General features: G+C 57.5%; 1 protein-coding gene across 1 annotated transcript; it reads left to right on the top strand.

The window, feature by feature from the left end:
• Positions 1-2,298: 2,298 nt before the first annotated feature.
• ATP1B1 (ATPase Na+/K+ transporting subunit beta 1) lies at positions 2,299-13,527 on the top strand. Its single transcript, XM_061580017.1, is given in 7 exon segments — positions 2,299-2,744; positions 6,454-6,582; positions 6,731-6,874; positions 8,775-8,812; positions 8,814-8,963; positions 9,416-9,496; positions 12,617-13,527. Coding segments are annotated over 7 exon segments (939 nt in total). The 5' UTR covers positions 2,299-2,632; the 3' UTR covers positions 12,902-13,527.
• The last annotated feature ends 6,902 nt before the right edge of the window (positions 13,528-20,429 follow it).

Below are 20,429 nucleotides of genomic sequence, written 5' to 3'. Positions count from 1 at the left end.
TAGGGTCTACACGAGTCGAGTGTATTGTGTAGCCAGAGACATAGGGTCTACACGAGTCGAGTGTATTGTGTAGCCAGAGGCGTAGGGTCTACACGAGTGAAGGGTATCGTGTGTAGCCAGAGGCCTAGAGTTTACACGAGATTAGTGGAGTGTGAAGTCGGAAGAAAGGAGACCACACGTTGTATTCTGACACGTAAAGATTTAATAAAAAGTGTGTTCCCGTCAAGAAGTTCCTGCCGTCAATTCCCATACTTCACATACATAATGTATAGACATAATGTACATACATGATGTACATACATAACGTACATTACATATGTTGATTAACCGTGAAAAACCCAAGTAACAATATATTCCCATTGTAATTTATATGAACACATTAACCCCCAATGCCCCCCTCTGGTCGTCGCACCTGATTGGCTCACAAGTGACGACATCACGTACGTACGGTGCGAAAGAAGCTCAACCTACATGTCTACATGCGTGTAAGATCACCAGGAAACGTGGAGACGTCACCGCCACTCGGTGCCGAAGGGCGGCCGAGGTTGCGGTGTCGGTCATCGTGCGCCTGTGTTAATGAGTGCCGGGGAGAGCGGTGGCGCAGCGGTTGGCGCTGCGCTCACGGCCAAAACCAGCCACGATTATCTGAACCGGTCCTGGGCCTCCTTTAGGTCGACTCAGCCTCGAATTAGTACTTGGTGACCCGTGTGTAGTAAACATCGCCACTGGGGAGGCAAAGGTGGCCGGGCGTGGTGCTGGCCACCCACCCCCTCGTGTGCCACAGTGCCGGCCTTCAAAGGTACCGCTCGCTAACAGCACTTGCCCCAATAGTCTGTCAAGGCTACACGGAGGATCTTTGTCTTTGTTAATTAGTTTGTGGGCATACCCGAGGTCGACTCAGCTTCTGATGAGTACCTGGTATAGAGGTGTGGAGTAAACATCGCCACGAGGGAGACAAAGGCGGCCAGGCGTGGTGCTGGCCACCCACCCACCCCCCTCGTGTGCCAGTCCCGGGGCCTTCAGAGGCGCTGCTGCTGCTCTCGACTAGCGCTCGCCCCCCCAACAGTCGGTTGAAGGACACAGCGGGGGACATGTGTCGTTGTGTGTGAATGTGGGTGTGTTGTGACATTCTCATCAGCAGCGGCAGCCGTCAGTCTCTGCTTGAAGCCATGCTGGTGACCTCTGCAGATGGTTTATAGGCAAGGCCGGGTTGCGACATTCAGTGCCTCATCAGCAGCAGCGGCTGCAGCCGTCAGGCTCTGCATGAGCCAATGCTGGCGACCTGCCCACCCAGCACTTGCAAGCAGAAGGTTATAAAACAGTCTGTAAAGAGGCGCCCACGGTGGCTAGGAGATGTTAACTCCCTCGCCTGGTATGCAGGAGGTCGTGGGATCGATCCCGACCCTGACAACGCCTGCTGCTGTATATTTGGAGTTTGCGTGTCTCTCTTATCTCCCCGTGGTGGTCACGTGGATTTCTCTTCTTTATAATGAACGCCACACGTTCCAGAGTATTTAGCGCTGCTTTCGATGTCCACGTGGTTGATGGTGATAATGCCGCGTTGTTGAGCGATCATTTGCTGCCAGGTCTCTTCTGAAAAAGACGTGGATAGTAGCTCAGTGGGACCTCACATCTGGTGAATAGAACAAAAACGTGGCTTAGTTTAGGAGTAAAATAGTTAAAACTACAACTCGTGCTCGCAAACAGCACTTCCACCAGCAGGTTATAAAACAGTCAAAGAGCCTATGAAGAGGTTATATGGGGGAGCTTTGTTTTATTTAGTTTAACGGAGGGTAGAAGAGAGGGCAGTGGTTAGCGCTGCGCTACAAACCCGATTCCCACTCACGGCCACCACCAACATCACCACCAACATCATTATCACCATCGAAAGCCACCATTATCACCACCATCACCACCACCATGACCAACACGAAGTGACGGTGACGCCACCACGACGCTTGTGCCAGGCCACCATCACGGAGGTGACCTCCATAAGCTGTGCGGGTGTCAAGGGGACTCTGAAGGGTACTCTGAAGGGGACTGGGCACCCCTCCTCCCCCATCCACACCCCCACCCATCACATTCCTGCACGCCCCGGGGGCCGTGAAAGTTGAGAGTGGTAAAAACACAAAGCTCATTTAGAAGTTAAATGGTGAATGATTAACTCACCTCTAGCACTCCAAAGGTCGCTTGCTGGCTTTGAGAGTGGAAATATTTACCGGGTGGGGCTAAGGGGAGAGGGGGCCCACACGAGCAGCCAATCACGTCGCTCCGCAGGTAGATTTGACGGAGCGAGGCGCCTCACTCGGTCTCAGTGTCACCTGGGACGACGGGCAGACGCGGGACACGTGGAGCGGGAGAAGGGGACACACGCGTGGAGGGGAGACGACGCAGAGACAGCAGCGACAGGGGGCGACACAGGAGGGGCGCAGAGGGACAACAGGGAGAGACGCAGGGAGCGACTGAGGGACAACAGGGAGAGACGCAGGGAGCGACTGAGGGACAACAGGGAGAGACGCAGGGAGAGACTGAGGGACAACAGGGAGAGACGCAGGGAGAGACTGAGGGACAACAGGGAGAGACGCAGGAGAGACGCAGAAGGACTCAAGGAGAGGCACCGAGCGGAGTGGCCATGGCTGACAAGGCAGCGGCAGGAGCGGCGGCGGCGGAGAGCGGGGGCTGGAAGGAGTTCATCTGGAACAAGCAGAAGAAGGAGTTCATGGGGAGGACGGGCAACAGTTGGCGTGAGTAGCGGGGGGCCTGGGACCCAACGGGGGGACCCTGGGATGGGGGGGGGATCTTGCGAACGTGAATTCGTTGAATGAGATCCGTCCGTTCGTAAGTACGTAAGTAAAGCCGAACGGTTCGTAAGTTCGGAACGCAGCGATGCTTCTTCGATGGCCATGACAGCGCAATGTGTTAACGGTTCAACAATGAAAAAACACGGAAGCGTGTGTTAGCACTCCGATATAAAACAAGACAATATTTGTACGTTTGCATGCGGGACTGTAAAACAAGAAAAACAGGCCATGAAGTAAATAAAACAAAGTAAAGTAACATGAGCAGAAACACATTTCATTTGTATTTGTACTCAGACTGGCTCGCTTGTCAGAAGGGGGCAATGAGTCACCACAATTACACACACACACAGACACACACACACACACAGACACACACACAGACACACACACAGACACACACACAGACACGCGTAGAGACACGCAGATACACACACACAGACACACAGACACATACACAGACATTCACACACACACAGACACACACACAGACATTCACACACACAGACACACACGCAGACACACACAGACACACACACAGACACACACACAGACACACAGACACACACACAGACACACAGACACACACACAGACACACACAGACACGCGTAGAGACACGCAGATACACACACACACGCAGACACACAGACACACACACAGACAGACACACACACAGACACACAGACACACACACAGACACACACAGACACACACACAGACACACTGACAGACACAGACAGACACACACACAGACACACACACACAGACAGACACACAGACAGACACACACACAGACACACACGCAGAGACACGCAGAGACACACACAGACACACACACAGACACACACAGACAGACACACACACAGGCACACACACAGACACACACACACAGACACACACACAGACACACACACAGACACAGACAGACACACACACGCAAACACACACACATACATACAGACACACACACAGACAGACACACACACACAGACACACACACACACACAGACACACACAGACACACACACACACACAGACACACACAGACACACACACACAGACACACACACACAGACACACACACAGACACACACACAGACACACATAGACAGACACACACACATACACACACACACACAGACAGACACACACACACAGACACACACACACACAGACACACACAGACAGACACACACACAGACAGACACACACAGACACACACACACATAGACACACACACACAGACACACACAGACACACACACACAGACACACACACAGACACACACACAGACACACACAGACACACACACACAGACAAAAACAACTAAGAGAAAGATCCCCCGTATGCTGTAGGCCGGCACTGTGGCACAGAAGCGGGTGGGTGGCCAGCACCACGCCCGGCTGCCTTTGTCTCCCCAGTGGCGAAGCTCACGTACTTATCATCACCCCCCATCTCCCGTCTCCTAGACGCCAACCTCCGGTCTCAGCGTACCCACCTGTTCGCCCTCGGTGGCACCCGCTTCTCCCCTTAACTACTGTCGCGTTGTCGGTGCCAGCCTCGTGTTGCAACGCTCCCACCTGTTCGCCCTCGGTGGCACCCGTTTCACAATGCGCACCGCGTATTTCTCTACTCTCCACTAGTTCAGCACCACGCCGATTGCATGCTGGAGAGTGAACCCACGACAGCATTTAGCAAGCAGCCCTCTATTACGGATGATGGTGGGTCGCGAAATCCCGACGACGTGTTAAACAGCAAGTTCTTGTTACTGGTCAAATTGTCCCTTTGGCGGTACCCCGAGGTACCAAATAACACAAAATGGGCCGAGGCAATTCACTGTTTTATTGCTGGGACACGATTTTTGTTCACAGGGGAGTTCTTCACTCCGCGACTGGGGTCCCAATCAATCCGAAATCAGTGCCACTCCGCGATGTCGAAACGCCAAACATCGGCACACAAACATCCGTTATCCAGAAATCCAACTTTGAATCGTGCATTGTGCACAGCTCGTCGAGATGAGTGGATTGCCGCATCGCCGACCACCAACAGACTCAACTCGACTGCGTCACGGACATTGTGCGAGCCCGGGCGCTATGGGGACACCGGGGTAACCGCCATGAGGTTCAAATGTTAGACACCAACCATCACCACAACCATCACCACCACGCACCACTACCACCCAGAACCACCACCACTACCACCACCAACAACAACCACCACCACGCTCCAATACCAATACCCGCCATTCGCCACTAACTGACGGTGACGTCGCCTGTGCCAGGCCAGGTGCACATTGAGGCCACCACCACGCACCACCACCACGCACCACCAACCACCACCAGGGATGACTCGCGCGGTGGTTCGCTGCTGCTGCTGCAGGGCCCGGAGGGAAATCCACGCAGTGACCACCACGGAGAGAGAGACACGCAGAGTCTAAATATACTGCAGCAGCAGCAGGCGTTGTCAGGGTCGGGATGGAACCCACGACCTCCTGTACACCAGGCGAGGTAGTTAACATCTCCTAGCCACCGTGATGATGATGAGAGAGACACGCAGAGTCTAAATATACAGCAGGCGTTGTCAGGGTCCGGGATCGAACCCACGACCTCCTGTACACCAGAAGAGGTAGTTAACATCTCCTAGCCACCGTGATGATGATGAGAGAGACACGCAAACTCTAAATATACAGCAGCAGGCGTTGTCAGGGTCCGGGATTGAACCCACGACCTCCTGTACACCAGGCGAGGTCGTTACTTTTACTGGAATAGCTACGGATGGTTTGTAATCCCCGTATATTACAACAATATGCGAGGCGATAACTTCGTAATATATAACACATTATTGTAGTGAAACCTGTCTAGTGGAGTCTCACGGGTAATAGTATTCGTCGACGCCGTGTTGAAGCCGCGTACAATGCCGACTCACGGGTGAGCGCAGCGTGCGTCTTGCTGCCACGGGCACCAGAGTCCGCAAACGCGGCTCGCGACGTCTCACGACGTCTCGCGTCGCGAGCATTCGTCGGGGGGAAATAAAAACCACGGTCTCGTTTTTAACGTTTTTAACGAGATCGTGTTTTGTTAGTTTGTGCATTTCTGGTGAATTTGTCGGAATGTGTTATTGACTTAATGTTTTCTGCACATTGTCTATCCTTGTTCTTGGATCTCTCGGTAAAGTCACGTATAAAGGAAAAAATAATGAAAAAATAATGAAAAAATAATCATTTTTCCCCACTTCTCCGTGACTTTACCGAAAGAACCAAGAATATTAATCCCTGCAGTCACGAAAGCTTTAAATCAAAATTGTCTATCCTTGTTTAGTCTCGACTTGGGGCGGGTGGGGGGACTGAGATACGGGGGGGGGGGGACACAGGGAGAGACACGAGGAGACACACGGTGGGGGACATGGGGAGCTGGGGAGCTTCATAGCTCATCGGATTCCTCCTGCAGAATAAATACAGATCTTCTCCCCCGTGTCTCCCCCCCCGTGTCTCCCCCATGCCCCCCGTGTCTCCCCCCCGTGTCTCCCCGTGTCTCCCCCATGCCCCCCCGTGTTTCCCCGTGTCTCCCCCATGCCCCCCCCGTGTCTCCCCCCCGTGTCTCCCCCATGCCCCCCGTGTCTCCCCCATGCCCCTCTCATCTCCCCGTGTGTCCCCAGTGAAGATCGGAGGCTTCTATTTGGTGTTCTACGGCTGCCTGGCCGCTCTCTTCGTGGCCACCATCCAAGTGATGCTGCTCACCCTGGACGATTTCAAGCCCAAGTGGCAGGACCGCGTGAGCCCCCCCGGTGAGCCTCGGGGGGGGGGGCACGGGGGGACACACGGAGAGCCACAAGGACACGGGGGGGGGGACAATCAGCGTCTCCGTGTCTCTGACCCCTTGTCCCCCCCCCCCCGCCCGGTGCCCCCACCCCCCCGGTGCCCCCACCCCCCCAGGGCTGTCGATGCGACCCAGAGCCCAAAAGATGGAGATCGCCTTCTCTGCGGACAGCAGCGACTCGTTCACAGCCCACGTGGACAGCCTGAACCACCTGCTCGACTCGTACGCGGACGAGAAGCAGCAGAAGCTCAAGGACTGCGGTGAGATCCTCACCACCGACTCACCACCACCACCACCTACTCACCACCACCACCACCTACTCACCACCACCACCACAGCATCACATACTCACCACCACCACCACCTACTCACCACCACCACCACCTACTCACCACCACCACCACCTACTCACCACCACCACCACCACCTACTCACCACCACCACAGCATCACCTACTCACCACCACCACCACATCATCACCTACTCACCACCACCACCACATCATCACCTACTCACCACCACCACCTACTCACCACCACCGACTCACCACCACCGCCACCTACTCACCACCACCACCTACTCACCACCGCCACATCATCACCACCACCACCGCCACCTACTCACCACCACCGCCACCTACTCACCACCACCGACTCACCACCACCGCCACCTACTCACGACTACCACATACTGACCACCACACTCACCACCCCCACCTACTCACCACCACTACCACATCATCACCTACTCACCACTACCGCCACCTACTCACCACCACCACATCATCACCTACTCACCACCACCATCATGTATTCACCATCTCAAGTTGTTATTGCCGTTAAAATCCTCTTCACGTGGTTGCTGTGGTTGTAGTGATTGTGGTTGTTGTGGTGAATGTGGTGGTGATTGTGGTGGTGATTGTGGTGGTGATTGTGATTGTGGTGGTGATTGTGGTTGTGATTGTGGTTGTGGTGGTGGTTGTGGTGGTGATTGTGGTGGTGATTGTGGTGGTGATTGTGGTGGTGATTGTGGTGATTGTGGTGATTGTGGTGGTGATTGTGGTGGTGATTGTGGTGGTGATTGTGGTGGTGATTGTGGTGGTGATTGTGGTTGTAGTGATTGTGGTGGTGATTGTGGTGGTGATTGTTGTGGTGATTGTGGTTGTAGGGATTGTGGTGGTGATTGTGGTGGTGATTGTGGTGGTGATTGTGGTGGTGATTGTGATGGTGATTGTGGTAGTGATTGTGGTGGTGATTGTGGTGGTGATTGTTGTGGTGATTGTGGTGGTGATTGTTGTGGTGATTGTAGTTGTAGTGATTGTGATGGTGATTGTGGTAGTGATTGTGGTGGTGATTGTGGTGGTGATTGTTGTGGTGATTGTGGTTGTAGTGATTGTGGTGGTGATTGTGGTGGTGATTGTGGTGGTGATTGTGGTGGTGATTGTGGTTGTAGTGATTGTTGTGGTGATTGTGGTGGTGATTGTGGTGGTGATTGTGGTGGTGATTGTTGTGGTGATTGTGGTTGTAGTGATTGTGATGGTGATTGTGGTGGTGATTGTGGTGGTGATTGTGGTGGTGATTGTGGTGGTGATTGCGGTGATTGTGGTTGTTGTGGTGATTGTGGTGGTGATTGTTGTGGTGATTGTGGTGGTGATTGCGGTGATTGTGGTGGTGATTGTGGTTGTTGTGGTGATTGTGGTGGTGATTGTGGTGGTGATTGTGATTGTGGTGGTGATTGTGATTGTGGTGATTGTGGTTGTTGCAGGCGACTTCCCGCTGGGCCCGCATGACCAGGGCCCCGTGGTGATTGTGATTGTGGTGGTGATTGTGGTGGTGATTGTGATTGCTGTGTCTGCAGGCGAGTTCCCGCTGGGCCCGCGTGACCAGGGCCCCGTGGTGATTGTGATTGTGGTGGTGATTGTGGTGGTGATTGTGATTGCTGTGTCTGCAGGCGAGTTCCCGCTGGGCCCGCGTGACCAGGGCCCCGTGGTGATTGTGATTGTGGTGGTGATTGTGGTGGTGATTGTGATTGCTGTGTCTGCAGGCGAGTTCCCGCTGGGCCCGCGTGACCAGGGCCCCGTGGTGATTGTGATTGTGGTGGTGATTGTGGTGGTGATTGTGGTGGTGATTGTGGTGGTGATTGTGATTGCTGTGTCTGCAGGCGACTTCCCGCTGGGCCCGCGTGACCAGGGCCCCGTGGGAAGCGGGCCGTGGGCCCCGCTCGTCGTGCCGCTTCCGGCGCGAGTGGCTGGGGCCGTGCTCCGGCCTGGAGGATCTCAGCTTCGGCTTCGCCAGCGGGGAGCCCTGCATCATCATCAAGATGAACCGCGTCATCGGATTCGTGCCCGAGGTCGCTGGGGGCACAGTCGCGGGGTCACTCGCGGGGTCACTCGCGGGGTCATGGGGTCACTGGTGGGGTCACTAGTGGGGTCACTGGTGGGGTCACTAGTGGGGTCACTGGTGAGGTCACTAGTGGGGTCACTAGTGGGGTCACTGGTGGGGTCACTGGTGGGGTCACTAGTGGGGTCACTAGTGGGGTCACTAGTGGGGTCACGGGGTCACTAGTGGGGTCACTAGTGGGGTCACTTGTGGGGTCACTTGTGGAGTCACTGGTGGGGTCACTAGTGAGGTCACTAGTGGGGTCACGGGGTCACTGGTGGGGTCACTGGGTCACTAGTGGGGTCATTAGTGGGGTCACTCAGGGGTCACTCAGGGGTCACTAGTGTGGTCACTAGTGGGGTCACTGGGTCACTGATGGGGTCACTGTGTCTAACCCCGCATCTGTCCCCCGCATGTCCCCAGGTGGCCCCCAACGCGAGTCTCCCCAATGAAGTTCTGCGTCACTACAACCCCAACATCATCCCCGTGACCTGCGCAGTAAAGGTCAGCCGGGGGGGGGGGGGGTCACCAGTCACATGTGGTCAGGGGAGGCAGGGGAGGTAGAGCCTCCCCTGTCAAACTCCAATAAAAATATTTTAAAATAAAATATTCAGATTTTTCCACTGATCTGTGTTATAAATGTCATTTCTGTACGATAATTTTTAAAGTCAAAATCGCAACATTTGCGGAGCTCCGCTGCAAATAGAGGGAAAGACGAGAGGTGAGGCAGCGACGAGCTCAGCCTCCCCTCTGATTGCGCAACCCCTCAGTAACTGGATGGAGCGCGGGCAATAAGCGCGTGCCTGTCACTATCTCAGTGTGTCACCAATGTGATGTTTGTAGACCCCTTCATTTCATGTCCTCGCCTTCCATACTCCAGGTAGGTAACTTATTTCACGTGTGTGTATAAAGATAGTTAGGCTCGCTGGTCTCGTCATGAAACTGCAATGAAAAAGCACCAAGGGAGGCAGCTATCACATCTGCCTCACTGAGGGGGACGTGTCAGACACGCCCCCTCAGTGAGGCCACGCCCCCCTCAGTGAGGCCACGCCCCTCAGTGGGGACACGCCCCCTCAGTGAGACCACGCCCCCTCAGCAAGGCCACGCCCCCTCAGTGAGGCCACGCCCCCTCAGCGAGGCCACGCCCCCTCAACGAGGCCACACCGCCTCAGTGAGACCACGCCCCCTCAGTGAGGCCACGCCCCCTCAGTGAGACCACGCCCCCTCAGTGAGGCCGCGCCCCCTCAACGAGGCCACACCGCCTCAGCGAGACCACGCCCCCTCAACGAGGCCACACCGCCTCAGCGAGACCACGCCCCCTCAGTGAGACCACGCCCCCTCAGTGAGACCACGCCCCCTCAGTGAGGCCGCGCCCCCTCAACGAGGCCACACCGCCTCAGTGAGACCACGCCCCCTCAGTGAGGCCACGCCGCCTCAGCGAGACCACGCCCCCTCAACGAGGCCACACCGCCTCAGCGAGACCACGCCCCCTCAGTGAGACCACGCCCCCTCAGTGAGACCACGCCCCCTCAGTGAGGCCGCGCCCCCTCAACGAGGCCACACCGCCTCAGCGAGACCACGCCCCCTCAGTGAGGCCACGCCCCCTCAACGAGGCCACGCCGCCTCAGTGAGACCACGCCCCCTCAGTGAGACCACGCCCCCTCAGTGAGACCACGCCCCCTCAGCGAGGCCACACCGCCTCAGTGAGACCACGCCCCCTCAGTGAGGCCACGCCGCCTCAGTGAGACCACGCCCCCTCAGTGAGACCACGCCCCCTCAGTGAGACCACGCCCCCTCAGCGAGGCCACACCGCCTCAGTGAGACCACGCCCCCTCAGTGAGGCCGCGCCCCCTCAACGAGGCCACACCGCCTCAGCGAGACCACGCCCCCTCAGTGAGGCCGCGCCCCCTCAACGAGGCCACGCCCCCTCAGTGAGACCACGCCCCCTCAGCGAGGCCACACCGCCTCAGCGAGACCACGCCCCCTCAGCGAGACCACGCCCCCTCAGTGAGGCCACGCCGCCTCAGCGAGACCACGCCCCCTCAGTGAGACCACGCCCCCTCAGCGAGGCCATACCGCCTCAGTGAGACCACGCCCCCTCAGTGAGGCCACGCCGCCTCAGCGAGACCACGCCCCCTCAGTGAGACCACGCCCCCTCAGCGAGGCCACACCGCCTCAGCGAGACCACGCCCCCCTCAGTGAGGCCACGCCCCCTCAGCGAGGCCACACCGCCTCAGCGAGACCACGCCCCCCTCAGTGAGGCCACGCCCCCTCAGCGAAGCCACACCGCCTCAGCGAGACCACGCCCCCCTCAGTGAGGCCACGCCCCCTCAGCGAGGCCACACCGCCTCAGCGAGACCACGCCCCCCTCAGTGAGGCCACGCCCCCCTCAGTGAGACCACGCCCCCCTCAGTGAGGCCACGCCCCCCTCTGTGTGAATCTGGCTCTGACGCGAGCCAGTGCCTCCCCAGCCATTGACCTCACTGCACGTCACTGGGGTCACAAGTCACAGGGGTCAGGGGTCACAGTCACTGGGGTCACAGTCACTGGGGTCACAGTCACAGGGGTCAGGGGTCACAGTCACTGGGGTCACAGTCACTGGGGTCAGGGTCAGTCACTGGGGTCACAGTCACAGGGGTCACAGTCACTGGGGTCACAGTCACTGGGGTCAGGGGTCAGTCACTGGGGTCACAGTCACAGGAGTCACAGTCACTGGGGTCACAGTCACTGGGGTCAGGGGTCACAGTCACTGGGGTCACAGTCACAGGGGTCACAGTCACTGGGGTCAGGGGTGACAGTCACTAGGGTCAGGGGTCACGGTGGGGCTACCGCTGCATAACCATTGCCAGCAGGTGACTGGGGCCTACCACCGTGCTGTTTCCACGGTCACACCCACCCACGCGACCCCACCCACGCGACCCCACCCACGCGACCCCACCCACGCGACCCCACCCACGCGACCCCACCCACGCGACCCCACCCACGCGACCCCACCCACGCGACCCCACCCACGCGACCCCACCCACGCGACACCACCCACGCGACACCACCCACGCGACACCACCCACGCGACACCACCCACGCGACACCACCCACGCGACACCACCCACGCGACACCACCCACGCGACACCACCCACGCGACCCCACCCACGCGACCCCACCCACGCGACCCCACCCACGCGACCCCACCCACGCGACCCCACCCACGCGACCCCACCCACGCGACCCCACCCACGCGACCCCACCCACGCGACCCCACCCACGCGACCCCACCCACGCGACCCCACCCACGCGACCCCCACCCACGCGACCCCACCCACGCGACCCCACCCACGCGACCCCACCCACGCGACCCCATCCACGCGACCCCACCCACGCGACCGCACCCCACGCGACCCCACCCACGCGACCCCACCCACTCACGTGACCACACCCACGCGACCCCACCCACGCGACCCCACCCACTCACGTGACCACACCCACCTCCTGCCCACCCCTTCCATCAACCACCACCTCCATCCACCCCCATGTCACCAACCCCTCCCTCCACGTCAACCACCACCTCCTGCCCCACCACCAACCACCCCCCCTGTCCCCCCCTGTCCCCCCCCCCCCGCCCCCAGAGAGAGGAGGACCGCGACATGGTGGGCGGCTTCTCCTACCACGGCATGGGCGGCCACGCGGGCTTCCCGCTGCAGTACTTCCCCTACTACGGCCTGCGCCTGCAGGAGGACTACACGGCGCCGCTGCTCGCCGTGCGGGTGCTGAACGCGACGCGCGGCGCCGAGCTGCGCCTCGAGTGCCGCGTGCACGCCGCCAACGTGGGCACCAGCGAGCGCGACCGCTTCCTGGGGCGCGTCGAGTTCAAGCTCACCGTGAGGCCCGACGGCGAGACCGCCGGAGACTAGGCGGCAGCGAGAGACGAGGGGGTCGCCACGGAGACCGCCGGCGACTTGGGTATCCCGCCGTCACCGTCGCCACGGAGACCACCGGCGGCTAGGTACCCACCGTCACCACCGTCACTGTCACCGTCGCCATGGAGACCGCCGGCGGCTAGGTACCCACCGTCACCACCGTCACTGTCACCGTCGCCACGGAGACTGCCGGCGGCTAAGTACCCACCGTCACCACCGTCACTGTCACCGTCGCCATGGAGACCACCGTGACCATGGACACAACGGGCGACGATGGATTCACCGTCACCAGTTGCCATGGAGACCAGTGGTGACGACAAAACCGCCTTCATCACCACCGTCACCGTGGAGACCACAAGCAATATACCCCCCACCCGTTGCCATGGCTACCCCGAACCCCTCTCAACACAGAGCCCCTAGGGAGCCGCTGAGACCCTGCCACCTCCAACGGTGGTGGTGGTGGTGCGGTGGTGGTGGTGCGGTGGTGGTGGTGCGGTGGTGGTGGTGCGGTGGTGGTGGTGCGGTGGTGGTGGTGCGGTGGTGGTGGTTGTACCGTAACGTTACAGCAACAGCTGCAGCAACAGCAGCAGCAGCTATGATAATAAAAATGATGACTATGAGTCGTGTCGGTGTTGTTAAAGAGTTTTATCATTACCAGAGGCTCGGAGGGAGGGGGGGGGGCGGGGGAAGGGAGGGGGGGTGGAGGAGGAGCAGGGGGTGAGGATGCGGTGAGTGGTGGTGGAGTGGTGGTGAGTGGTGGTGAGTGGTCGTGAGTGGTGGTGAGTGGTGGTGAGGATGCGGTGAGTGGTGGTGGAGTGGTGGTGAGTGGTCGTGAGTGGTGGTGAGTGGTGGTGAGGATGCGGTGAGTGGTGGTGGAGTGGTGGTGAGTGGTGGTGAGTGGTCGTGAGTGGTGGTGAGTGGTGGTGAGGATGCAGTGAGTGGTGGTGAGTGGTGGTGAGGATGCGGTGAGTGGTGGTGAGGATGCGGTGAGTGGTGGTGAGTGGTGGTGAGGATGCAGTGAGTGGTGGTGAGTGGTGGTGAGGATGCGGTGAGTGGTGGTGAGTGGTGGTGAGTGGTCGTGAGGATGCAGTGAGTGGTGGTGAGTGGTGGTGAGTGGTGGTGAGTGGTGGTGAGTGGTGGTGAGGATGCGGTGAGTGGTGGTGAGTGGTGGTGAGGATGCGGTGAGTGGTGGTGAGTGGTGGTGAGTGGTGGTGAGGATGCGGTGAGTGGTGGTGAGTGGTGGTGAGTGGTGGTGAGGATGCGGTGAGTGGTGGTGAGGAGCAGGGGGTGAGTGGGTGGTGAGTGGTGGTGAGTGGTGGTGAGTGGTGGTGAGTGGTGGTGAGGAGCAGGGGGTGAGTGGGTGGTGAGTGGGTGGTGAGTGGGTGGTGAGTGGTGGTGAGGAGCAGGGGGTGAGTGGTGGTGAGTGGTGGTGAGTGGTGGTGAGGATGCGGTGAGTGGTGGTGAGGAGCAGGGGGTGAGTGGTGGTGAGTGGTGGTGAGTGGTGGTGAGGGAGTGAGCGAAGCGGTGAGTTTCTTGCTTGAACTCTCAGGGTTCAGTTGTCAAGAATCCGGAAGAAATATTCAACCTGCGGAGACACGGGGACACAGGGGAGACACGGGGTCACGGAGACACGGAGACACAGAGACACAGAGACACGGAGACACAAAGACACGGGGACACAGAGACACGGGGACACAGGGGAGACACAGAGACACGGAGACACAGAGACACAGAGACACGGGGGCACAGGGGAGACACGGGGTCACGGAGACACGGAGACACGGAGACACAAAGACACGGGGACACAGAGACACGGGGGCACAGGGGAGACACGGGGACACAGGGGAGACACGGGGACACAGGGGAGACACGGGGACACAGAGACACGGGGACACAGAGACACGGGGACACAGAGACACGGGGACACAGAGACACGGGGACACAGAGACACGGGGACACAGAGACACAGAGATACGGGGACACAGGGGAGACACGGGGACACAGGGGAGACACGGGGACACAGGGGAGACACGGGGTCACGGGGTCACGGAGACACGGAGACACAGAGACACGGGGACACAGAGACACGGGGACACAGGGGAGACACGGGGACACAGGGGAGACACGGGGTCACGGAGACACAGAGACACGGGGACACAGAGACACGGGGTCACGGAGACACGGGGACACAGGGGAGACACGGGGTCACGGAGACACAGAGACACGGGGACACAGAGACACGGGGACACAGAGACACGGGGACACATAGACACAGAGACACGGGGACACAGGGGAGACACGGGGTCACGGAGACACGGAGACACAGAGACACAGAGACACGGGGACACAGAGACACGGGGACACAGAGACACGGGGACACATAGACACAGAGACACGGGGACACAGGGGAGACACGGGGACACAGGGGAGACACGGGGACACAGGGGAGACACGGGGACACAGGGGAGACACGGGGACACAGGGGAGACACGGGGACACAGGGGAGACACGGGGTCACGGAGACATGGAGACACAGAGACACGGGACACGGAGTGAGACAAGCACGGCACACCACACCAGTAGCAGCCAATCTCCCACTAAGTGGTGGTGACATCACCACGGCGCTCGTGCCAGACTAGGTACACTATGGGCTCAACAACAACTGGCGGGGGTCATGTCACTACGGCACGTGTGCCAGGCTAGGTACACCTGCAGGGTGTAATCGCTGCTGGCAGCTCACGGGACGGACCCAGGTGCTGTGGGGTCGACTGACTGAGATGAGTGGCCGATGCACCACCTGTGCCCTCTACTGTGCCAACTTGCTACATTTTAGCTACCCGGCGCTCCGCTCGTTGTTGTGAGCATCGCTCCTCTGCCCTCCTCCGTTGTTGCTGGAGGCGACTGCCTCCAGCTGCCCAGCAGCAGCGTCCTTCACGAGGCCGATCTTGACAACTGGTACCGGTCTTCGGCAAATCCACTCAGCTCCACATCCTCCCGTACCAAATTGGTCCAATTCTTCAACAGCCCGTGCCACTCACTCACTCACTCACCCCCACTCACCCTCACCCCCTCTCACCCCTCACTCACCCCCACTCACCCTCACTCACCCCCACCTCACCCCCACTAACCCTCACTCACCCCCACTCACCCCCAAACACCCTCACTCACCCCCACTCACCCCACTCACTCCTCACTCACCCCCACACACCCCCACTCACACCACCCTCACTCACCACCCACTCACCCCCACTCACCCCCACTCACCCTCACTCACCCTCACTCACCCCCACTCACCCCCCACTCACCCCACACGCCCCCACTCACCCCCACTCACCCCCACTCACCCTCACTCACCCCACTCACCCTCACTAACACCACCCACTCACCCCCACTCACACCACTCACCCCTCCACTCACCCCCACTCACCCCCACTCACCCTCACTCACCCCACTCACCTTCACTCACCCCACTCACCACCCACTCACCCCACTCACCCCCACTCACACACCACCCACTCACCCCCACTCACCCCCACTCACCCCACCCACTCACCTCCACACACCCCCACTCACCCCCACACACCCCTACTCACACCACCCACTCACCTCCACACACCCCCACTCACCCCACCCACTCACCTCCACACACCCCCACTCACCCCCACTCACCCCCACTCACCCACCCCACTCACCTCCACACACCCCCACTCACCCCACCCACTCACCTCCACACACCCCCCACTCACCCCCACACACCCCTACTCACACCACCCTCACTCACCACCCACTCACCCCACCCACTCACCTCCAGCTCCCCATCCTCCACGAGGTCAGTGCAGTGGACCCGCGTTCTGGATTTTGTCTGTGCCCAGCGCTGCGCGCAGAGAGGCTGGGCGCAGCATTCGCCCCACTTCCTGTGAAGGGGAGAGACGGGGGGCACGGAAGAGAGTGGTAGTGACTGTGAATGGTAGTGAGTGGTAGTCAGTGAGTGGTAGTGAGTGGTAGTGTAGTGAGAGTGGTAGTGGTAGTGAGTGAGTGGTAGTGAGTGGTAGTGAGTGAGTGGTAGTGGTAGTGAGTGAATGGTAGTGAGTGGTAGTGAGTGAATGGTATGAGTGGTAGTGAGTGAGTGGTAGTGAGTGAGTGGTAGTGGTAGTGAGTGGTAGTGGTAGTGAGTGAGTGGTAGTGAGTGAATGGTAGTGAGTGGTAGTGAGTGAGTGGTAGTGGTAGTGAGTGGTAGTGAGTGAGTGGTAGTGAGTGGTAGTGAGTGAATGGTAGTGATGGTAGTGATGAGTGGTAGTGGTAGTGAGTGGTAGTGTAGTGTGAGTGGTAGTGATGAGTGGTAGTGAGTGAGTGGTAGTGGTAGTGAGTGAATGGTAGTGAGTGGTAGTGAGTGAATGGTAGTGAGTGGTAGTGAGTGAGTGGTAGTGAGTGAGTGGTAGTGGTAGTGAGTGGTAGTGGTAGTGAGTGAGTGGTAGTGAGTGAATGGTAGTGAGTGGTAGTGAGTGAGTGGTAGTGGTAGTGAGTGGGAGTGAGTGAGTGGTAGTGAGTGGTAGTGAGTGAATGGTAGTGAGTGGTAGTGAGTGAGTGGTAGTGGTAGTGAGTGGTAGTGGTAGTGAGTGAGTGGTAGTGAGTGAGTGGTAGTGAGTGAGTGGTAGTGAGTGGTAGTGAGTGAGTGGTAGTGAGTGGTAGTGAGTGAGTGGTAGTGAGTGAGTGGTAGTGAGTGAGTGGTAGTGAGTGGTAGTGAGTGAGTGAGTGGTAGTGAGTGGTAGTGAGTGAGTGGTAGTAAGTGGTAGTGAGTGAGTGGTAGTGAGTGGTAGTGAGTGAGTGATAGTAAGTGAGTGGTAGTGAGTGAGTGGTAGTGAGTGAGTGGTAGTGAGTGAGTGGTAGTGAGTGGTAGTGAGTGTTAGTGAGTGAGTGGTAGTGAGTGGTAGTGAGTGGTAGTGAGTGAGTGGTAGTGGTAGTGAGTGGTAGTGGTAGTGAGTGAGTGGTAGTGAGTGAGTGGTAGTGAGTGAGTGGTAGTGAGTGGTAGTGAGTGGTAGTGAGTGAGTGGTAGTAAGTGAGTGGTAGTGAGTGAGTGGTAGTGAGTGTTAGTGAGTGGTAGTGAGTGGTAGTGAGTGTGGTAGTAGTGAGTGGTAGTGAGTGGGAGTGATGTGGTAGTGAGTGGTAGTAGTGGTAGTGAGTGGTAGTGAGTGATTGGTAGTAGTGAGTGGTAGTGAGTGAGTGGTAGTGAGTGAGTGGTAGTGAGTGAGTGGTAGTGAGTGGAAGTGAGTGAGTGGTAGTGGTAGTGAGTGGTAGTGGTAGTGAGTGGTAGTGAGTGAGTGGTAGTGAGTGGTAGTGAGTGAGTGGTAGTGAGTGAGTGGTAGTGAGTGGTAGTGAGTGAGTGGTAGTGAGTGGTAGTAAGTGGTAGTGAGTGAGTGGTAGTGGTAGTGAGTGGTAGTGAGTGAGTGGTAGTGAGTGAGTGGTAGTGAGTGAGTGAGTGAGTGGTAGTGAGTGAGTGGTAGTGAGTGGTAGTGAGTGAGTGGTAGTGAGTGAGTGGTAGTGAGTGGTAGTGAGTGGTAGTGAGTGGTAGTGAGTGAGTGGTAGTGGTAGTGAGTGGTAGTAAGTGAGTGGTAGTGAGTGAGTGGTAGTGAGTGAGTGGTAGTGAGTGAGTGGTAGTGAGTGGTAGTGAGTGAGTGGTAGTGGTAGTGAGTGGTAGTGGTAGTGAGTGAGTGGTAGTGAGTGAGTGGTAGTGAGTGAGTGGTAGTGAGTGAGTGGTAGTGAGTGAGTGGTAGTGAGTGAGTGGTTGTAAGTGAGTGGTAGTGAGTGAGTGGTAGTGAGTGAGTGGTAGTGAGTGGTAGTGAGTGAGTGGTAGTAAGTGAGTGGTAGTGAGTGGTAGTGAGTGAGTGGTAGTGAGTGAGTGGTAGTAAGTGGTAGTGAGTAGTGGTAGTGAGTGGTAGTGAGTGAGTGGTAAGTGAGTGGTAGTGAGTGAGTGGTAGTGAGTGAGTGGTAGTGAGTGGTAGTGAGTGAGTGGTAGTGAGTGGTAGTGAGTGAGTGGTAGTGAGTGTGTAGTGAGTGGTAGTGAGTGGTAGTGAGTGAGTGGTAGTGAGTGAGTGGTAATGAGTGAGTGGTAGTGAGTGGTAGTGAGTGGTAGTGAGTGAGTGGTAGTGAGTGGTAGTAAGTGAGTGGTAGTGAGTGAGTGGTAGTGAGTGAGTGGTAGTGAGTGGTAGTGAGTGGTAGTGAGTGAGTGGTAGTGAGTGAGTGTATGAGTGGTAGTGAGTGGTAGTGAGTGAGTGGTAGTGAGTGGTAGTGAGTGAGTGGTAGTGAGTGGTAGTGAGTGGTAGTGAGTGAGTGGTAGTAAGTGAGTGGTAGTGAGTGGTAGTGAGTGAGTGGTAGTGAGTGAGTGGTAGTAAGTGTTAGTGAGTGAGTGGTAGTGAGTGGTAGTGAGTGAGTGGTAGTAAGTGAGTGGTAGTGAGTGAGTGGTAGTGAGTGAGTGGTAGTGAGTGAGTGGTAGTGAGTGGTAGTGAGTGAGTGGTAGTGAGTGGTAGTGAGTGGTAGTGGTAGTGAGTGGTAGTGAGTGAGTGGTAGTGAGTGGTAGTGAGTGAGTGGTAGTGAGTGAGTGGTAGTGAGTGGTAGTGAGTGGTAGTGAGTGTAGTGAGTGAGTGGTAGTGAGTGAGTGGTAGTGAGTGGTAGTGAGTGGTAGTGAGTGAGTGGTAGTGAGTGAGTGGTAGTGAGTGGTAGTGAGTGAGTGGTAGTGATGGTAGTGAGTGGTAGTGGTGTGGGTGGTAGTGAGTGGTAGTGTAGTCACCCAGGGGTCCGAGGGGCCGCAGAGTTCCCGGAACCCCTCACGGCGTCGTCGCCTCTCACCTCAAGCGCCACGCAAACCCCGGCACACAACTCCTGAGCCATCGCCTGTACACACACCAGTGTACACACACACACGTGTACATACACACCCACATGTACACACACACAGTGTACATACACACATACACAGTGTACACACACACAGTGTACACACACACAGTGTACCACACACACAGTGTACACACGCACAGTGTACACACACACATACACAGTGTACACACACCACACAGTGTACACACACACACATACACAGTGTATACACACATACACAACTCCTGTGCCATCGCCTGTACACCACACACAGTGTACACACACAGTGTGTACACACACACACACACAACTCGTGAGCCATCGCCTGTACACACACACACAGTGTACATACACACACACACAGTGTACACACCACAGTGTACACACACACACGACTCCTGAGCCATCGCCTGTACACACACAGTGTACACACACACAGTGTACACACACACATACACAGTGTACATACACACAGTTTACACTCACACACATACACAGTGTACACACACATACACCTCCTGAGCCATCGCCTGTACACACACACACATACACAGTGTACATACACACACAGTTTACACACACACACATACACAGTGTACACACACATACACAACTCCTGTGCCATCGCCTGTACACACACCACACATAC

This window comes from Lethenteron reissneri, chromosome 71 (assembly GCF_015708825.2).
Source record: "Lethenteron reissneri isolate LAM-NWPU_2019-01 chromosome 71, ASM1570882v1, whole genome shotgun sequence".
NCBI classification, from domain to species: Eukaryota; Metazoa; Chordata; class Hyperoartia; order Petromyzontiformes; family Petromyzontidae; genus Lethenteron; species Lethenteron reissneri.
The sequence above is the reverse complement of the archived record's forward strand: the minus strand, read 5'-3'. Positions and strand labels throughout refer to the sequence as shown.